We start from the raw sequence: 18,976 nt of genomic DNA, 5'->3' as shown, positions 1-18,976 counted from the left end.
CTCTCTGCAAATAACTGAACTGTGACATTCTCCTCAGCCACCTTTACATGAAACCTCTCCATCCTGTTGGCAGCAGTTCATCTTTTTTTAACTCTCCTGCCTTCACAACACAAGAAGTCCTTTCTGAGGACTCTCTCATAGTTCCAAGCACCAGTCCCAGCTGTTAGGAAAACTATGTGTGATCAGGGAATTGAGTCAACCCAAAGGCTGTTACTTGCCCCAGATCAGAGGATGATGCACTGGAAGCTGAGCCAGCTGGGCAGACCCAAGGCTCATGCTTGGGTCCATCAATTTTGGCAAGATGATGTCTGATCTAACCCAGCCAGCTGCTGCTGAGACTGCTAAAGAGTATCCAGGAGCCACAGTTTTTGTCACACAGGTGTAGACACTGCTGATGTTCCCAAGGTCACATCTGCCAGTTTTGGACAAAGTCACTGGGTTTTATCACCATGTGCCATTAACCTTGAAGGAAAGGTTTGCAGTGCAGTAGCCCCATCTCTGCTGGCTCACACGGGGAGGCCAGGTTGGTGCTGTGCCTTCTGTCTTCCAGGCACTTCCTGGAGATTTGGCATAACAGCCAAAGAACTGCATCTTACTGAGCCATGCTTAGAAACACAGACAATTTCACAGCTGAGTTGGCATGTGAAGGAGAGGAAACTATCTTAGCAACTACCTCAGGCACTCAGAGAACCCTCCCAGAGGAGACCAATAGAACATAAAACCTCTGAGCCTTTCACACAAAGTGTAAACCCACTTCCCTGGTCTATGTTTTTTGTTTGAAGAACCTGCAAGGGAAAAGACAGTCAGCCATGTAAGTAGCTCTCTTTTACCAAGTCCATCACCAGCCTATCTGGGGTTCTTGCAATGTTAAACACTGAAATCAGAGAGGGTTCTAAAACGATCAGCTAGGGGCAAGGGGAGCTAAAAGGAAATTGCAAAAACACTCCCATTCTGGAGAGGTATTATCCCCATTCTACAGACAGGACAGCTGAGGCAGGAAGCTCCTCTCAGTCACATTAAGCTTTGCTCCTGGCACTCATCATCTCAAGCTATTGGGGCTGCTCTGCATTCAGTGAGTCAGTAATCCCAGTGGGAGTTAAATCCATCACATGGACCAGTATTTCTACAGCCAGGCAAGGGAATAGTGTTTAGTAACTGCCAAAGATTTCTGTGAAGATTGTGTTGTAAAATCTCTGGTACACTAAACGTCCCTGAGTATCTGCAGCTGTTCTTCCATCACGGTGGCTCCTCCTTGGTCTGACACAGGATGGGGCAATGCATTGAATCCGTACAGACGCACAGAATTCAGGCAGAGATCATCAAAAGTGTTTTAATGATTAAACCATGTCAAACATTAACAATGAAGTATATTCAGATGAGCCAAGAGTTTATTTCTAGCACATTTAGACAGACTATTTTGAACATTATAGCTGCTGTACTGAGCTATGTAAAGACTGCAAACCAGTACCTAGAAATGAAGATACACGCACAAGCTTTGATAATGTAAACATAACAGACACTGTCTCCTTCAAAACGAGGAATGAAAACCCACAAGGCTGGTAAGAGAACTTATTAATTCCTTAAGAGATGTGCAAAAACTTTAAAAAAGATTTTAAAACAATTAAATGTGTTAAAACTGGCATTTATGTAAATATCAAAAAACCAAATAGTTAAACTTGAGCAATGACCAGTAGAATGTCTTGCACAATTCAATTTTTCAGAGCTTAATGGACTCCACCATGGATGATACCAGAATACCAGCAACAGATACTGGCTCTGCAACTGACTCCTCACATGTGCAAGACAGCATTTTACAAGAAGGAGTAACTTTAACCATCACTCAAACCAAATCCTTAGATAACAAGCCAAAACATTACCAGTGATATACACAACTCACATTACAGAAACAGACATTTTCCAGCACATTTCAGTAACATTTTAAAAACATTAGCTATGACTTAAACTGTTTAAACTTGCTTATTTGGGAAAAAAAAAAAATCTTTGTGTTAGGCACATTTTGAAAGTGAATGTATGCTACATGAAGAAGAGTTCAGATACCAACTTACATACAGACAATTCCATCAGAAAAGCATCTTTCTGGCTCCACTTTTAAATATACTTTTGGATATGTCACAGACTTGAACAGTAGCTCCTAAAATATGGATATGGCTATGGTAATAACACTTGAAACTGCCAGTTTTCTATTAAAAACCACTCTTCATTTAGCATTTAAGAACTCTCAGAAATAAGAAAGAAAAGAAAAAAAGTAAAAAGAATAGATGGGTCCACCCTGTATATGCTCTAAACTTTAGAGACAATATTTAAATCTTACTCGACTCTGTAAGCGCCAATTGCTTTTATGTTAGTGATGTACTTCAAATAAAAAAATAAGATCTATTAAAAAGGTAAAATAACTTTTCCATCTGTTTTGTAACTATTGAGTCAATTAAAGCCAAATATACAAAACTAAATGCGCCATTTCCAATTTCACTGTATCGAGTAAGAGATACGTAGCATCGTGTATCACATACAGAACAGTAAAATGATCAATGGATTCTTCTAAGTGACTTTTTGATAAAAAGTCAGTCAACTGAAAAGTTGAAACATACCCTAATTTTTAAACCAGTAATAAGCTTTGGGCCCTGCTTTTTAATTTAAGGCATGTGTGTTTATCTACTGAAACCAGCATCATACAAATTACCTCTACAATCACATGCATGATCTACAGTTAAAAAAATGGAGGTTTAGATTACAGTGTTTTCAAATTGTGAATCATAATTCAGCACCTATCATATTGACTAGTAAGGCAACAGCAGTGTCGGATAATATGATAATACTCCCTTCCATAGTCTATAGCAGGGTCAGTGACAGCCCAGAATTATTTTAAACTTTAACCTACTTTTATGTTCTGTATACAGTTTCTAGGGTGTTTGCACTGGTTAAGTCCTACATAAATCACACTATTCTAGGCAGGAATAGTTACAGTAGCCATTAGAGTATTAGTGCACAACTCTCATTGTGCTTACAATCAGATGATTTTGTTGTTGGGGTTATCAAAATGGTTTTTCAGTTTGGTCTTCAATCCTTCCTTTGTTTCCTTTGTTTCACATTGTTCTCAAGGGAAGAAAAGCTGTTTGTGTACCCATTCGCAATGGCCGTGGAGCCATTCTGATACTCTTTCCTCCTCGAGGACGCCTTCTTGTTGTAAGTCTAAAATACATGGAAAGATACATGGGTTTGCTTAATTGGATATAAATAACCACTTCTTCACAGTAATTCTAGAAACAAAAAAGTAAACTTGCATTCATCATTTTTAAAGACCTTGTGCCGGTGGTAAGAGTCTAACAAGCTCAACCACTTTTTGTCTATGAGAGTACACTACGCCTTTCATTCATCACAGTGAGAGGAGTAGTTCACTTGAAAAGAAAAAGGCTTGGCAGTATGATGGCAGTGTTTAATATTAATAGTAAATCAGAAACAAGGGAAGCAATTTTATGAGCAGACTATGGGATAAAAATATACTCAAAATGATAGGTGAGGAAGGAGGTTTGTCACTGAAGGTGACAGTACTCTGAACAAAGCCAGAACAAGAAGTAGGTAAACAATAAAAGTGAGGGAAGTTCAGAGATAGAAATGTGATGGGAATTTCCATTGGCTAAGACAAGAATCAAAAACTAACAGGACTGGGGAGACTGTTTAAAGAATTAGAGACAGTAAAATATACATAATTTTTTTTTCAAAGGGGCTCAGCTGCCTGACAAAAGCAGATTTCCCCAAATTTCTGTGTGAAAGGAATTTAAACAATTAAAAGTTAAAATATGAGCAAAACTGACAAAGAAAATCAAGTAATATATGGAATATACTATAATGTTTAATTAGCATGTTCACATGCAGCAAGTGATAGCAATCATGGGACTGATTTTAGGAAGTTCCAGAAGAACAGACAGGGAAGCCTGTTGTGTCTCCCCCCATGAATCATTCTCACAGGAACCAAAATGCCCAATCTCTCAAATGACATTTAAAACATATAACAGAGGTTGCTTGTTTGGGGGCAGCAGGCTGTTGGTTTGATTTTCTGCAGACAGTAGTACATGATTTTCTGTAGACAATAGTTGTACATCTTTGTACAGAGCCCAATTATGAACCGCTCAGAATAACACATACCAAGTCTGGATCTGTTCAAACATGAAATCAGATTTGTAGAAACACAACTAAACCCACTTATTTTCCATATGAAAACACAAAAAAGTGCCTGCAGAAGTGAACAAAATCCGTATTTCTGCATGTTCTGAGTTTAGGAAGTTTCCCTGGATAAAAACCAAGCATTCCCCCTTGTAAAAGCAGAAATGAACAATTCCTTCCGTTACTTCACACAGGTTCACATGCTGTTGGTTTATTTCAGACTGGAAAGCTTTGTCTCACATAAAGCTCCTCCTCTCCCTTACCTGCAGTTAAAATTGCAATAAGCCTTTTTTTTTATTAACTGGCTTACTGAAATTACTAGGCATTCTGAATGATGGGTACAAGGCATCAGAAGATTTGAAAGCAGGGGGTGGATCAACAAGCGTAGTACTTCAAGAACATTTATATGTTAGTGGAGGATAGCAAAAGGACATTTCCAGCTTATCTTTCTGTCACAGTTTTCCAGTGAGATAAAGCCAGCAGAATGCTAGAAAGAGTTGATGAATATTACTTTTACCTGAATATAAAAATTTGTGAAGAGGATAATCAAAGAAATCATGTAAGAAATCTGAAAATACAGCCACCCCATAGGAAATGCACACGGCCAAACAACACCACAGCTGGTCTGGAAGATTGTCAAGACAAACTGAATCTGGGGAGAGAAAACAAAAATAAGAGAAATGGAGCCCATTAATGGAAGGAGGGAAAAAACCATGAGTGACCAAAACCCCAACAGTTATTTCCAAAACAAGTAAAGAGTATGTAATAGTGTGTGTTTGGCAAGTGTTTTCTCTATAAACCTGAGTTAGCAGACATTTAGATTGTGGTATCCTGTAAAGAGTGTTTATTTGTATTTTTCCATTTTAGAACATTAGAGTAACTTACTTAGAACTGATATATAAGTGTCCCAAGGAAGAAAGACCACCTTCTTCCTAGTGAGAGTTCAGTGGGATTTGACTTTACCATCCTAATGGAGTAGATCTGCATCTTACTGCTTCAGCTGCAAAAGACCTGGGGTCACTTGGTCTACACACAGACCCCTGCAATCCCTTCCCACAGACAGAAACTGTCTGACATATGGCTCCAGTGAAAGAATGTTTGGGGTAAAGGCTGCAAGGAAGCTAGGGAGCCAGGGAAGAGGATAAGGGTTCAATTATCTTTAATTATCTCTTTTGGAAAAACAGAGTTTGGGCTTATGTGATGCAGAGGGCCTTAGGCAAAACTCATCCTCACACAAAGGCTACCAGATTAGGGAATGTTTATTTAAAAAGGGAAAGACTGTTCTGCTCTGCTGTTTTGCTGCCCTAACAGCTATGCATGCAGAGCAAGCAAGGAAGTGAAAGCAGCTATGACAATAGCCAGGGGAGCAACTGAAGCACCAAGACACTGCACTCTGTAGCACTTGAACAACCAGAATGAAGAATAGTGCCTAAATCTGGAAAGAAAAACAGAAGCAAACCTCAAACCAAAGCAACCCCCGCCCCATGCCTCCCATGAAAATAATGAGCCCTTAACTACAATACTTAGCCATCCTTCAGGAAGAACAGTGCTAAAAAAAAACACGTTGAGAATCAGCACTGTGAATTGCTGGCAGTAAACGTTATTAATCATCACCAGCAAAGGTTATTAAAACTATTCACAGCTGTGAGAAGGGGTGGGGTGGAGGGGCAAGAATATAACAAAATAATTTATCTCCAGGTTTCAGTTTCCCCCTCTATAACACGGGGAAGAGAGAACACTCATGCACATTTCCTTGTGGTGTTCTGGCATGTTGTACACATTGAAACCCGGTTCTCATGCAGTATCACTACAGCATGTGCTGTATTACTTAATTTCACTGCTCTTACCACCTCCAGCACACAGTGGTCAGGCTTCAACACCACACACACTAGAGACAATGCAAATGGATACAAGGAGTCCAACACAGAATTACAAGAGAAAAATCTGCCCATTTAAAGTGCAGAAAGCGAGCAGAAATATTGAATAGTTTTTAATAAACCATTTGCAACTGCATGCAAAAGTAGGACAGAAAAGTCATTGTCCCTCAGGACTAGAATGGCCCTTGTTAGCTGTGCATTGCATTGCACTCAGTTTCTGGTCTGTCCCAGCCTGACCAACCAAGCACAGGGAAGAGCAGGCTAGCTCAAGAGGGCTTGTAAGAAAAGCCTCCTCCCTGGCTACTGAATCCCAGAAATCTCAGCACTGCAATTCCCAAACGCATCTAGCCACACAACATGGTATGGGGAGAAAGATCCCACAGACCTCAGCATTGATTCATGTACATCCCCATTCCCCCATCATCTTGAAAACAGAGTGAACAGATGCAGAGAAGCTGGATTTCTAAGGTGACGTAGGCACCCTAGAGAGGTACTAGCTCTCATTCTCTCTTCTTCTATCCCCTGCCAAAATTTCCTGACTTGGTAAAGACAAGAGGACCTCATCACGAATACAAGAGCCTGCTGAAGCACTGAAGAGCAAGTCACTCACCAGCTGCCCCTGAGTGATGTACTTCTTCCACCACAGATAAGGACGCATTGCTGGAACAGCAGACAATCCGTAGTAGGAGTACATGAGGACATGGATAAAGCTGTTCAGTGTGGCACCAAAGTAAGCTAAAAAAAGGGCAAGGGAAAAAGAAAGTACACTGCATTACTAGGAAGGAACATGCTGTTTCATGGAACCTACAAAAATAACAAGTTCAAAATGTTACTATTTAAAATATTATTTCTCTCAGAAGAAAAGCAAGAGGGTTCTTTTTTTACCCTGTTTTTCATTCTGCCTATCCAATGGAGTAGCTGAGCTGCTTTGCAGCTTTGTGCTTTACACCAGCCTTCTGGTTTTGTTTCCTCAAGTTACTCTTTTTTACATCTACATTATGGTTTCTTAAGGGAACTGAGGAAACTGATAAAAAGGAGGAATGCTCACCAAACAATCAATAGCTTCACCCATCTACTTTTAGGCTGAATTCACTTCCTTCCAGGCAGGAGCCAATTTTGTCATTTATAACCAAAAAAGCTTCAGGTACCTTCAGAAACTGCAAGTTAGCTATTTTATTTGTCCTTGTTTACAGCACCTTTAGTCATAGAAGAAACTTCTAGCTTAACACCAAACTGCATTGAGCTGTGATTACATAACAGAATATAAAGCTTGGAAGAAGAAAAACACATGACTATAAATAGTACAAAAGTGTTTTCAAGACTACATGAGCACAAGATAGATTCTACATAGATTGCTGTATGAAAAAGGACTGACTTCCTTGCAGGAGAATGTGTTTCCAGATGTAGACTTTTTATAAGTTCAGTATTACTCACTGTTGTGCTGACAACACAAAACAAATACAAGTTTCTGTGCTGCTTGGCTCAGAGACCAGACTCCTAAGGAATGCACCCTCTTAGTCTGCATTGCCAGTAGCTCACATCCATTGGGTTTGAAAAGGTTTCTCTTGAATGGAGTATTCAACAAAGACAGTATCTATAAGCTGCACATTCTAACCACAGCTAAGCCATGATAATGCAGTTGGGAAACCAGATCCCAGCTAAATGCAGTAGAAGAACTGAAGTCAGATTGCCAAAAGTTAGCAGGATTTAGACAAGAGAGACATGGAAATTTTCCACTTAAGATTCATTTGCTCATGTTCATTAGTGCTCAGGGGACAAGATTTTAATTGAAATAATTTATTATGGCCAGTGGTATAAAATTAAATTAAGAAAGTCATATCTCAAGTGAATTTTACAGATACAAGGACTAGAGTCACTTTTAGCTGTTTTACAGCTGAAACAAGCTTCTGGCTTGACTTGGAAAAGAGTATTGTTTCATCAGAGGGTCTGTAACTACAGCAAAAATAGAGAAGGCAAGGTTGATGAGTATCTGACCTGGGCTAATGCACCTGATCAATGTCACAGTGCCAAACAAATTCTTCAATCTACACAGACATTTCTCTCCTAGAGGCTGTGCTGGCAGCTTAATTCCTGCAACCATCTACAATAGCTGCAATTCAGCAAAGCAGCTTAATATGGTATAGAACAAATCCTGCAGCCAAAGGTACCAGAGATGTTTGGTTTGATCAAAAGACCACCAAAACAAAGCCCCTGATGCAGATGTTCCCCCACCATAACCCAGTACTTACAGTGACCACAAGGCACCCAGTTCATAACAAACCACCAGATGTTCAGCATTGTTGCATGGTGGTAGACATGCAGAACAGTGATCTGATGATTATTTTTCCTCAAAATGAAAAAGAAGGTATCCATGAACTCAATGAGTTTGGAGAAATAGTACCACCAGAGGACACGTATGATCTGGAAGGAGGACACAAGTTTTAGAAGCATTGCATATTGTGGGGTTTTCAACTCTTATGTTATCTAAGTGATTAAAATCCAGATTCTGTCCTGCACTACTAGGACTGAAGACACTGCTAGGATCTTCTGTAATACTTCTGCCTCAGTTTTCTCCATAGGAGATTGAGGTACAAATTTACAGCTACAGCTGAAAACAGGACAACAAAGACTGCTTCAGGAGGCTACTGCTGTGCACCTGGGTTGTCCTGGGAAAAATAAGAAAGTACTTAACCAGAGCTGGTGCTGCAGTGCTCTCTGTAAAGGAGAGGTCAGAAGTGTAACCAGAAGAAATCATCACCACATCTCAGAAAGAGAAGGGCAGTCTCAATACAGAGTGGTTGGATACATTCTGAACACCAGGTCCTCATTTTTTGATCTGGGGACTCTTGAAAATTTGCACATAATTACTCACAAAAATACCAACCATGAATCTATCATAGATTAACTATTATGTCTGACAGTGCATTATTGCACTGCAAAAGGAGGAAAAAAGCTTATAGTTTAACCAAAATGTGCATAATCAATACTCTTCTGCTCTCCACTTACACTCAAGTGGACAATCTGAAACATTTCCAGTTCTAAGTCTCAATTACAGTACCTTCATATCAGCCTCTCCTCCACTGTGTGTATCCTGACAGAAGAAATTGTATCCTCCTTCAAATACTCCTGTCACCAGCTGAGCAAATAAAAAAAAAAAGCATTATTTGGGGAGGAGGCTGAACTCCATGGCACCTGCAAACCTCCACAGTGGCTCTGCCCAGACACCTGGTGTCAGGAAAATCCTGGGAACCTGAAGGTGGCATTAGGTTGAATTCAAGTTTCAAGCAGTGACTGAATCATAGTGAAGGTGAATTAATAAATTCTCCCAATTGGGGTATACCAGAATAAAACTAGGAGAAAACATTTTATATCCCCACTTATCCCACGGTGTGAGCATTTTGAGTGAAGTCTCCTTTGCTGATTATCTCATTGTTAGAGAAAGTACAGAACCAAAGTTCAGTAAATACATTTTTCTTCTGATTACTTTTAGAAAGAGCTACATCTTTAAAAAATGTTTTACTCAAGAGATGTGACTACAATTTTTTCAACCATGTGACAGAACATATTTTTTTCAGCTTTGCTCTCCTTAGCAGCTAACAACACATGCTTCACTGCATTGCCATTCTTCAAGATCTTTTTAAGCAACTTAGTCTTGCCAAGCACATTACATCCTTCCCAATATAAGTGACTTCCTCTGCAGGATATGCCACTGCCTTCCTGACTTCCTGGCATAACAAGTAACACCTCAAACATAACAGAGTGACAATAAAGAGTGACAGATTAGTCATGACAGATGACAGGGTGTCCGCTGTGGAGGGGCTGGCTCTAATCTCTAGAGAAACAAGATCCATGCTAGATCTTCTCACCCTTTCACAGGTGGTAGGAGATGGTAGGACAGGTTGAGGGTTGAATGGGAGAAGGGAGCATGTGCAAATACATGAACAAAATCCCCTTTAATATCTCCACAGAAGGGATGATTGAACATTGTTTAGAAAGATGTTCTTCCTCCTGGGAATAGCACGAGGAGAGGAGTAACAACTTGAGGCAACTCCCAAGTGAAAAAAAAAATTGTTTGGTATCTCATAAAACATCTGAAAGGCAGAAGCATGTTGTATGTTTTTGGCCTTATCTACCTGCAGGATAAGAAATAGCTTTGCAAAGCCACAGTAGAAATTCCTTATACTAAAAGTCATTTTAAAGATAACTTGATTAAACAACTACAATAACTGGTATGACTAAATGCTGCTCAGAACTGTGAACAGGAAGCTAATTTAATCATTCAATAATGATTATCACTTAAATGATCTACCTTTCCCCAATGTTATTTCCTTCATGCCTCATTTTCCTCCTAAATTAGCTTTTAAAATACTCAGTCAGCCTAGGTCATTATTTTTGACTTTCTGAGATAGTATTATTGCTGCAATTTAGGGGAAAAAATGTACATCTAGTTATATCATAATATATAGATCTGAAAGTATCTCTTGTACTAGTGATAAATCAATAGCACCCTGCCACAGCAAGGGCCGGGCAGCCGTGCACATCAGCAGCAGACCCAGGCACTTTCCCTACCCAAGCAACAAAGGGAAGGCAGCCGTGGAAGGACTCCTCTCCTGGCTGCAGGGTTCTGCAGAGGACACCAGTTTAAAAGTGGTACCTTGCTCAAGGACCAGCTGTGCCCCAGAGCAAGCTCTGCACCAACTGCACGCCTTGCAAGCGCCCGCCAGTCCCTCAAACAGAACACCACATTGTGCTGTGACCGTGTTAAGAGCTTACAGATGCTTTCATACAGTTCTCACAGTTCAAGGAAGTGTTAGGAATAGAAGGATAATAACATTGTTTACATTGTAATTAATCCAAACAACATCCACCATTAATGCTGCACTCCATAAACTTCTTCCCAGTAAAGGCTGGCATAGTGAATCCACAGCACTTTTCCTGCAGACAGTACAGGTTCACCATCTAAAGTGTAATGCAACCAAAGGTGTCTCTGTGGATGCCACCTCTCTAAAGGACAATGGCATTAGTGTGGCTATGAGCAGTGGCTTCACCTCAACCTGAGTACTCCCTTGTTTACAAAAGAACGTTTTATTGTATGCTAGGAACTGTAATACTCTCACAGCCACAAATGACATAAGAAAAGCAACATTTGTAGGAAATGTCAGCATGTTTGATCACATAAATAGCTAGTATAGTTACAAAAATAATTTCATTCCCCACTTTCCAGAAGGAACTAATTGATTAAAAGCTGCTATAGCTGCCCACAAACTGCTGTTGCTGCCCACAAACCTTACTCAGTGCAACATACAACATGTAAGTAATATTCTTTCCCATTTAGCCAGCTGCTCCTGTGCCTGGCATCATTATTTCTTGCACCCACAATGCTTTCATCCCATGCTGGAAGGCTTCAGAAAACAAAACCAAGAGATCACTCTGAAACATGACCACAAATGGCTCCATTACTCACGGGTGTACAGTCCCAGGAAGCCGTGTCCCTGCCACCCCAAAAGCAATAAGGAGGGGTCAGTGCATTTAAGTCCTTGCTCACACTTGCTGAGGTCTGCTTCCTGGATGCCAGCGTTTCCAAGACTCCTTACACCATGGTACAGTAGGTCTGAAACTGCCCACAAACAGAGCAGTGGCTCCTCTGCCAGCACAGCCTTACACAACCTTTCCTTCCGTGCCCGCTCTCTCCAGAAGTCCTTCATCTTCAGGCTGGCAGGAGTCCAGGCCTGCTGATGGCACTGCTGATGGGCAACCACAGAAAAATCTTCTCTTGAGAGATTAACATGTCCAGAAAAGGCCAATTGTAACCATTTGCACTTGAGCAAACCACTTCACATGGTTTCTAAGCAGCACAAAAAGAGAGTTCATAAGCCAATTAAAATGGTACTCAAACTCAATGTTTAAGCCCCTCAGCACAGGGGAAAACCTGCAGCTCAAGATTCCATTTGTGCTGAAACATCCCACACTTTCTTCCCCTGTAATCAAGTTGTTTTTTTTTTTTTTTTCCTATTGCTTTCATTTTATAACTCTGTTGCTGAATTCTTTGAAATGCTGTGGCACATGCTTTATCACCCCTGCTACCAAAACAGGCCAGGACACTAATACCAGTCTGACTGGGTGGAGGAGAGGTGTTACTGTGGAGGACTTTGGATTTTTTCTCATGATAAAACTAAAGTCTGAGACTCACTGGAGAGGGGCAGATAAGGGACTTAGCACCGCATCACGCCTCCTTCAAGGCTGATGGGTTTACAAGGCTCGAAAGAGAGCTAGATTAAAATAAAGAGAAACAGAAGTTGAGGTCTGATCAAAGCAAGCAAATGCCTGCACAGATACAGAACTTTATCTTTACATGAATGCAGTTACCCCAGGGCAGAGATAAGGGCTTCAGGAGGGTGGAGAAAGAAAGGGGAGACCTCTGCCCAGAGTCCCCTGCTTCCTACACTTTTCCTACAGCATATGCAACACTTGACTCATCAGGAAAATCTAAGACTTTTCTCAGGCAGATTCAGCAGGGAATTTTTCAGATGAAGAAAAAAGACAGTAAAGAGATCACTTAAGAAAGTGAGCCTTCATCATTTGACCAGTTTTCTCTAATGTAAGCCCAGGTTCTCCAGATCACTTGGCCAGTTTTGCTAACAAACTCCCCCAAAATAGCATAGGTCTGTGTGCAGTGTAACTGGGTACCTGGCACTCTCTCCTCTTAGCTAAGCTACCCAGCTTAGCTAAGAGGAGGCATGGGCCCAGAGAGGCATGGGCCCTTGCACAGGCACGGGTCAGAGCGTTGCAAGATGCCTTGTGATCCCAGCACAGAGCAGCAGCACAGGGGAAGCAGTGCTGCCTCTGCTGCACCAGCTGCTCCTGCAGCTCCTCCAGACACAGCTGTGCCAGTCAGCAAGTGAGCAGCCCATACCTATAACCCCACTGCCAGTCCCTGCTAGGCACCCTCTCCACCACACAGGAAGCCATTCCTTGATGCCCCTGCTGAGACATAAGAGTGTTATTTCTCCTTAAAGTCCAAGCACCGTAGACTTTTACAGAATAAAGCATTGTTTGTCCCTAAAGAACATCCTGTCTTCCTGAAGTATGTGACAAATTAGTCTGGAAAAACCTCTCCAGCTCCCCTAGATCTGCCTTGTCTGTTATATTGTCTGGGACAAGAGCAGTCCACTTCTCTGCACCAAAACCCAGCCAAGTCATTAAATATCCTAATAAAAAAAGGTATAGCAAGCACAGACAGAAACTATTAGGAATTCCACATAACAGGTCTAAAATCTCTAGTGATTTTAGACCAAAGTACACAACACCTAGAGTTACACAAATCCTATGATGCCAAATTTCCCCATGTTATTGCTTACAATCATTCAGACATAAAGGTCAGAAAACCAAGTAGGTCATCCTTTTCATCCCAGTTGGGAGGATACCTCACTTTAACATCTTGTTTTGGTCACATAATATGCAAACTGAGCTGTGATGCTATGAATCACAACCTGAATCACCATAGCTGTAACTCAGGAAAAACTTCAAAGTAGGGTTTCAGGTGTATTGTACACAAGCTATTAAAGCAACTTCTTTTCAGACAAGCTACTAAACAAGTTCATAAATGGCAACATTTTATGATTTTCCTCACAGTAGGATTGAAAAATTTTAATCCAACAGAAACTCAAAATGGAGTTGAGAGTTCCTTACAACAAGGAGGAGAACAGGGAGTTACTCAAGTTTTCTGAATGCTGTTCCTCATAATTCTGTCTTAAAAGCAAGTAAGTGCACTATAAAGTACTGATATATGGCTAATCCTTCAAAGGAAAATTTCCAAGACTGATGAGATATGAGCAAGGGTATCACGTGCTGTGCAGGTACTTCAGATAGAGAACATACCTAGAGGTGGAAGAAACCATTTTTTCCCCATGCCCTTTGGTTCTCTCCCTGCAATCATCAAGCAGTGTGGTGTTATGTCAGCATGGCTCTCTGCTTTGCAGCATCTTTATGGGATCAGTCCCTTGTAGCAGAGCATCACTTGCCCTCACATCCAGCTTGTAAGTGCTGCCAACCACATTTTATTGCCACTATAATGTGTTTAATAACCTTCATAATGCTCTAGCTTCATGTATGCCCATTTACAAGGAAAAGCTATATTTACAATACTAACAAACAGTTCCATATGGATAATACTAGATTAAGAGCAACACTCATTTTCACATCAGGTATTTCATTATATAGGAAGGAGGGGTCTTAATATTCACTGCATTTTAGTTGTGTCATTGCTCCACAATAGAAAAGCTATTTTCTGGTTACAAATATGATGACTTCTTCAGCATATAATGAACAGTCCTCCCTTGGTAACAAGTTTATTGTTAGCACAAAAAAGACATTTATAGGATCAACAGTTCGGGTATTTTCTCTTGTTTAAATTTACCAGCAGGTTTTGTAACACAGCAGAATGTTACAGTAATTTAGAAACTATGAGTATTATTCCAAGTATTCACACTTGGTATAACTGAAGAAAAGTCTGCACTTCTAAACTCTCAATAACATTACTGAAGGTTAAAACAACAGATCACTATATAAATGTAAATAATACCTGCATCAAACAATGCAGATGGACATTGAAGTCAACATCAACACTACATTTAGACAAATTAAACTGATCAACACACATTTTTCTGGATTATAACACCCTGACAAGGAGTTTAGAAATGTAAGCACATCAAGAACACAAGTAGTTCCAAGTACACAAGGAGTTTAGAAATGTAAGCACATCAAGAACACAAGTAGTTCCAAGTACTGAATCCAAAACTGCTCCCAACTGAACAACTAAGTATCAAATTTCTTAATAAAGCAACCCAATAAATTTGGAGTAGACAATTCACTATACAAGAGAAACAACATTGAATTTAAATCACTTCATCTCTAAACACTCACCTTATAAAACACTATAGAATTAACTACAAACTCAAAAGGAGAATCACAGCTTATATACACTTGTAAGCTCATAAAAAAAAAAAAAAAAGAAGAGATTAGTAGTTTTAGTCCTAGGCTGTATTTGAAAATACTTCACTGAAAGAATTGAAAAGAGGATGTTGAAAATTAAGTATCTCCTTACAGAAAGAAAAAATACTTTGGTTAAAAGTGTACCAGAATATTCTGTACATTAAAGCAAAAGAGTAATTTTCTGACCACATCATTATTTACACTACCATAGCTCTTCATTTTCACTTGAACAAAAATGGACAGTTCTGAGTAAAAGCAGCTAAAAAGCTCTCTGGGAAGTGGAAAACTTTGCCTAAATCTCTGGGTTTTTATGAAAGGAATTAAGTCCACAGGAAGTTCAATTCAGTCTGAAATCTATTTGCATGTTTAGATTTTAAGCTCAAAGAAACAGATGAATCACAATTGCATTGTTTCAGCAACTTTTTTTTTCCCCAGCAAAACTAAGAGGATTCAAAAGAACCTATTGCAAGCTTACAGAAATAGATGCAAGGAGTGTGTGCATGATGAAACACAAGTAAAGAAAATATTTTGTCCTCCAGATAAAGCTACAGTTATGCTATAAAATACTTTATGTACAGTCCTCCAGCACAATCACACTGAGCAAGGAGACGTTACTGAAGGAGTAGCCAAGTTCATGCTGAAAGGACTTAACTTCCACAGACTGAGCAAAGTGCATTTGAAACATTGCTAACCAAGGTCAGCAAAGATGTTTAAGGCAAGATTTGTTTCACACCATCCTTAGAGGTAACATTACAATTAGGGTTTTCTCCCCAGACAAGTGACATTGAAAATGGTTGCACCATTTCTGCAGATGCTTCCCGAATTCAGAGGCACTGCTCAACTTTCAACATGAGCCAATGTAATTAAAACAGACACCACAAAATAAGCCTCAGCAACCCTTTTTCTCTTACCTCATAAAACATATACAGAGAAAGCAGTGTAAGTCCAAGGTTGTAGATCACTAGAATACCCCTGCATGAGAATGGCTGCTTATTCCGCATGTACTTTGGTCCTAGCCATACAATTAGTAAGTACAAGGCTGAGAAGATAAAGGTAGGTGTATAGTTCTCCAGAAGAAGCCATCCTTTTACTCTGGGGTCTGAAAGAAACAAAAACATACAAACACTTGGATTTTGTAAGGAGAGAATTCAACACAACTAAAAATAGTTGTGCCCAAAATGATTCCAGTGCTGGAATACCAAAGGAAGACAAAGAAAGTGCAGCAAGCCCTTTTACTAACAGCCAGGTTGCTAATTACTAACAATATTTTATTTACATATTTAAGAAAGCAGAAATAATTCTTTTCCTAAGGCAAAAATATTCTTAAGTTATTACCACTATTATTTTTAAATACTCATTACCATCCAGAACTGTCACCCACTTGAACAGCACAGATAATTATAAAGAAAAGCTTCAACAAATCTCTCCCCTTTATTTTCTCAAACCAACCCTTCCTGATGGTACACATCTTATTTCCTAGAGTCAGCAAACCTAGGAGTGAAGCTGATACCTCTGTAGCTACAGGTGGATGATCCTGATAATTATTTTCCAGTCAATCCTAACACAATTAGACTTATGTATGTGCTATTAGAAAGAATTAAATTTTTGAGTCCTTGTATGAGCAATGGAACACAGAGCAGTCAGTCCTGCCTGAGTAACCAGTCTGGCTGGCAATGCATCAGCTTCTCAGGAAAAGCACATAAACTACCTTCATTCAGAGAATTGTAGGGAACTGCTCAGAACATGAGTGTGATCCTTTTGAACCACACCCAGCAACAGCACAGTAAGTACCTCACTCCTCACCAAAGTAAGCCCGAAGTACTGAAACCAAGTTAACCAAACTATAAGTGAACAATTCAAATATTGCTGTCATTCACAGTCTCAAATTTTATAGGAGTCATACATGGATCCTGAATGTATGAAAGGAGGTCTTAAAGCTGTAGGCTGCAAAGTAGGTAGGCAAGACAGGGAATTGTTTGGATTTGCCACCTTTATGGTTCATGATTTTTCTCATACAGCATATAGAGACCATATGCCAGCACATGCAGTATGTTAAATTAGCCTGGATGTTCTGATATAAATAGGCTTAATGTGAAGAGAGGGGCAACAAGGGCATGGAGATACTAATAAAGCAAACAGAAAACACACTTAGAAGAATCAGAGGCTTGTTCCATCTCCTGCGGACTTTCTCCTGAGAAGAAGGGGCACCATCACTGGATCTTGAGTGGGACAGAGAAAAGGCATTACTGCAGCAGTCAGAAGAAAGCACATGCCACTGAGCAGCACTGCTCTGCACACTCTGTGCAGGATGCAGCCATTTAATTCCCCTGGTCAGAACCAGGTGGAACTGGACCATCCTACCCAAGCCCGCAGCATGAGGCCACTGCTTGTCCTGGTTCCACAGTCTCTGGCTTCCTCACACTGACCAGGACTGCAGTTCTCCACCTGCAGAGTTTTTCCCTGGGCAAAACCTACCAAAACTATTGCTTCTTCAAAAAAGAATGGTTTCAAAGAAGCAGTGTTTCCCAAAAACTATAGATATTTTTAGGGAAAAATTCCAGAGAAGATCTGGTTATGAAGGCAAAAGTATTTTTTATTTCATTAAATGCAAATTAAAGTGACTTTTTTAGAATAAAAGCTATTACTAAATTAAAAAAAAAAAAGCAGCAAAGATCTCAGTGAAGTAAGTCACCCACTAAGACAAACAACATGAGGTTGACTGATAGTAAGAAGAATGACCTCATCAGGTCAAAAGATTAGGAGCATTGAATAGACTCTTGTTTATTACACTGTCAGACATTTTGATACTTTGCAGATCTAAAGAAAGTAGTCACCTGTCAATGTCAAGTTAGAGAAAAAATGTTTCTTGTGTTCTAATAAGATCAGTTTGATTATATTATATTATATTCCATATTATATTATATTCCATATTATATTCCATATCATACTCCATATCATATATCATATAATGTAATTTTTATTTATGATTTATTAACTTTTGAGAAATCTTACCTCTGGGTCCAAGCCAAACATCAAAGTAACTATTGATTGTTTTATCCACAAGTTCCATTATACAACCTACTGAAATGGAAAGAAAAAGTGAAAGTTAGTTTTTCTGCTCAGGAAAATAATTTACTGTTCAGCATCTGAACACGTTCTGTTAGGGTTAACAAAGCAGATACTAGTATGCAAAAATCTCAGCAAACATAATGGACTTTCTCAGCATATATTAAGTACGTAAATCTTATTCTAGTCTCAGAGAGTCATTGGTTTATGAGCTACATTTCCCACTGAAGTACTTAACCACAGTTACAGATGCACAGAAGCTTAAAATAATGAGCTCAGATTAACCTGAAGTTCTTCCTAGTTTTGTATTTTGTACACACAAATAAAAGCTGGCATCTTGAAAGATCCCTCAGTGAGGAGAAGGACTGAACTTTGAGAAAGCCAGTAACGTTGAAATTTTCAGATAAAGACTATGAAGTTATTTTAACAAAGAGTCTCAAATAACTAGCAAGGCTAGCTAGGGAAGAGGAGGGAAGGAGGAAAAATGTAAACCCTGGCTCTGCTATCACCTGCAGATAGGTGACTGATTACAGCTCTGATTAACAGCCCATAAAACCAAGAGATCAACAGTCACCGAATGACAGAGAGGGCTGCAGAGTCCAGAAAGAAAATACAGTATCTTGTGGCATGAGCATCTCCAGTTCCAGAAACTGCTCACTGGTAAGACATTACCAGATAAAATTCATCCAACATCAGTACAGTGATTCAAATGTTATCTGTCAGGTCCTCACACAACCACAGTTTATTGGTAGCACCTGGTCTGAACATGGAGGCACTCACGCTGTCATACCTCACTATGCTTAAAGCAGGAAAGAAGCAGCAACTGTCCACAAGCAGGGACAACTGTGCACAAAGCTGTT

General features: G+C 39.8%; 1 protein-coding gene across 7 annotated transcripts in view; it reads right to left on the bottom strand.

The window, feature by feature from the left end:
- Nucleotides 1–1,316: 1,316 nt before the first annotated feature.
- The window catches only part of ELOVL5 (ELOVL fatty acid elongase 5), a 39,490-nt gene continuing 21,830 nt past the window's right edge, over nt 1,317–18,976 (bottom strand). For 5 of the 7 annotated variants that reach the window (XM_030235264.2, XM_030235265.2, XM_030235263.2 and 2 more), the window contains 7 exons: nt 18,063–18,131; nt 15,962–16,149; nt 9,118–9,195; nt 8,309–8,480; nt 6,670–6,794; nt 4,700–4,834; nt 1,317–3,210 (listed from right to left, as the gene is read on the bottom strand). In XM_030235264.2, coding sequence (XP_030091124.1) covers nt 3,079–3,210; nt 4,700–4,834; nt 6,670–6,794; nt 8,309–8,480; nt 9,118–9,195; nt 15,962–16,149; nt 18,063–18,120 — 888 coding nt within the window. In that variant the 5' untranslated portion in view covers nt 18,121–18,131 and the 3' untranslated portion in view covers nt 1,317–3,078. The remainder of the gene's footprint in view (nt 3,211–4,699; nt 4,835–6,669; nt 6,795–8,308; nt 8,481–9,117; nt 9,196–15,961; nt 16,150–18,062; nt 18,132–18,976) is intronic. The other 2 variants (XM_050972767.1, XM_009094633.4) reach the window with 1 other exon arrangement.

This window comes from Serinus canaria, chromosome 3, assembly GCF_022539315.1.
Source record: "Serinus canaria isolate serCan28SL12 chromosome 3, serCan2020, whole genome shotgun sequence".
NCBI classification, from domain to species: Eukaryota; Metazoa; Chordata; class Aves; order Passeriformes; family Fringillidae; genus Serinus; species Serinus canaria.
The sequence above is the reverse complement of the archived record's forward strand: the minus strand, read 5'-3'. Positions and strand labels throughout refer to the sequence as shown.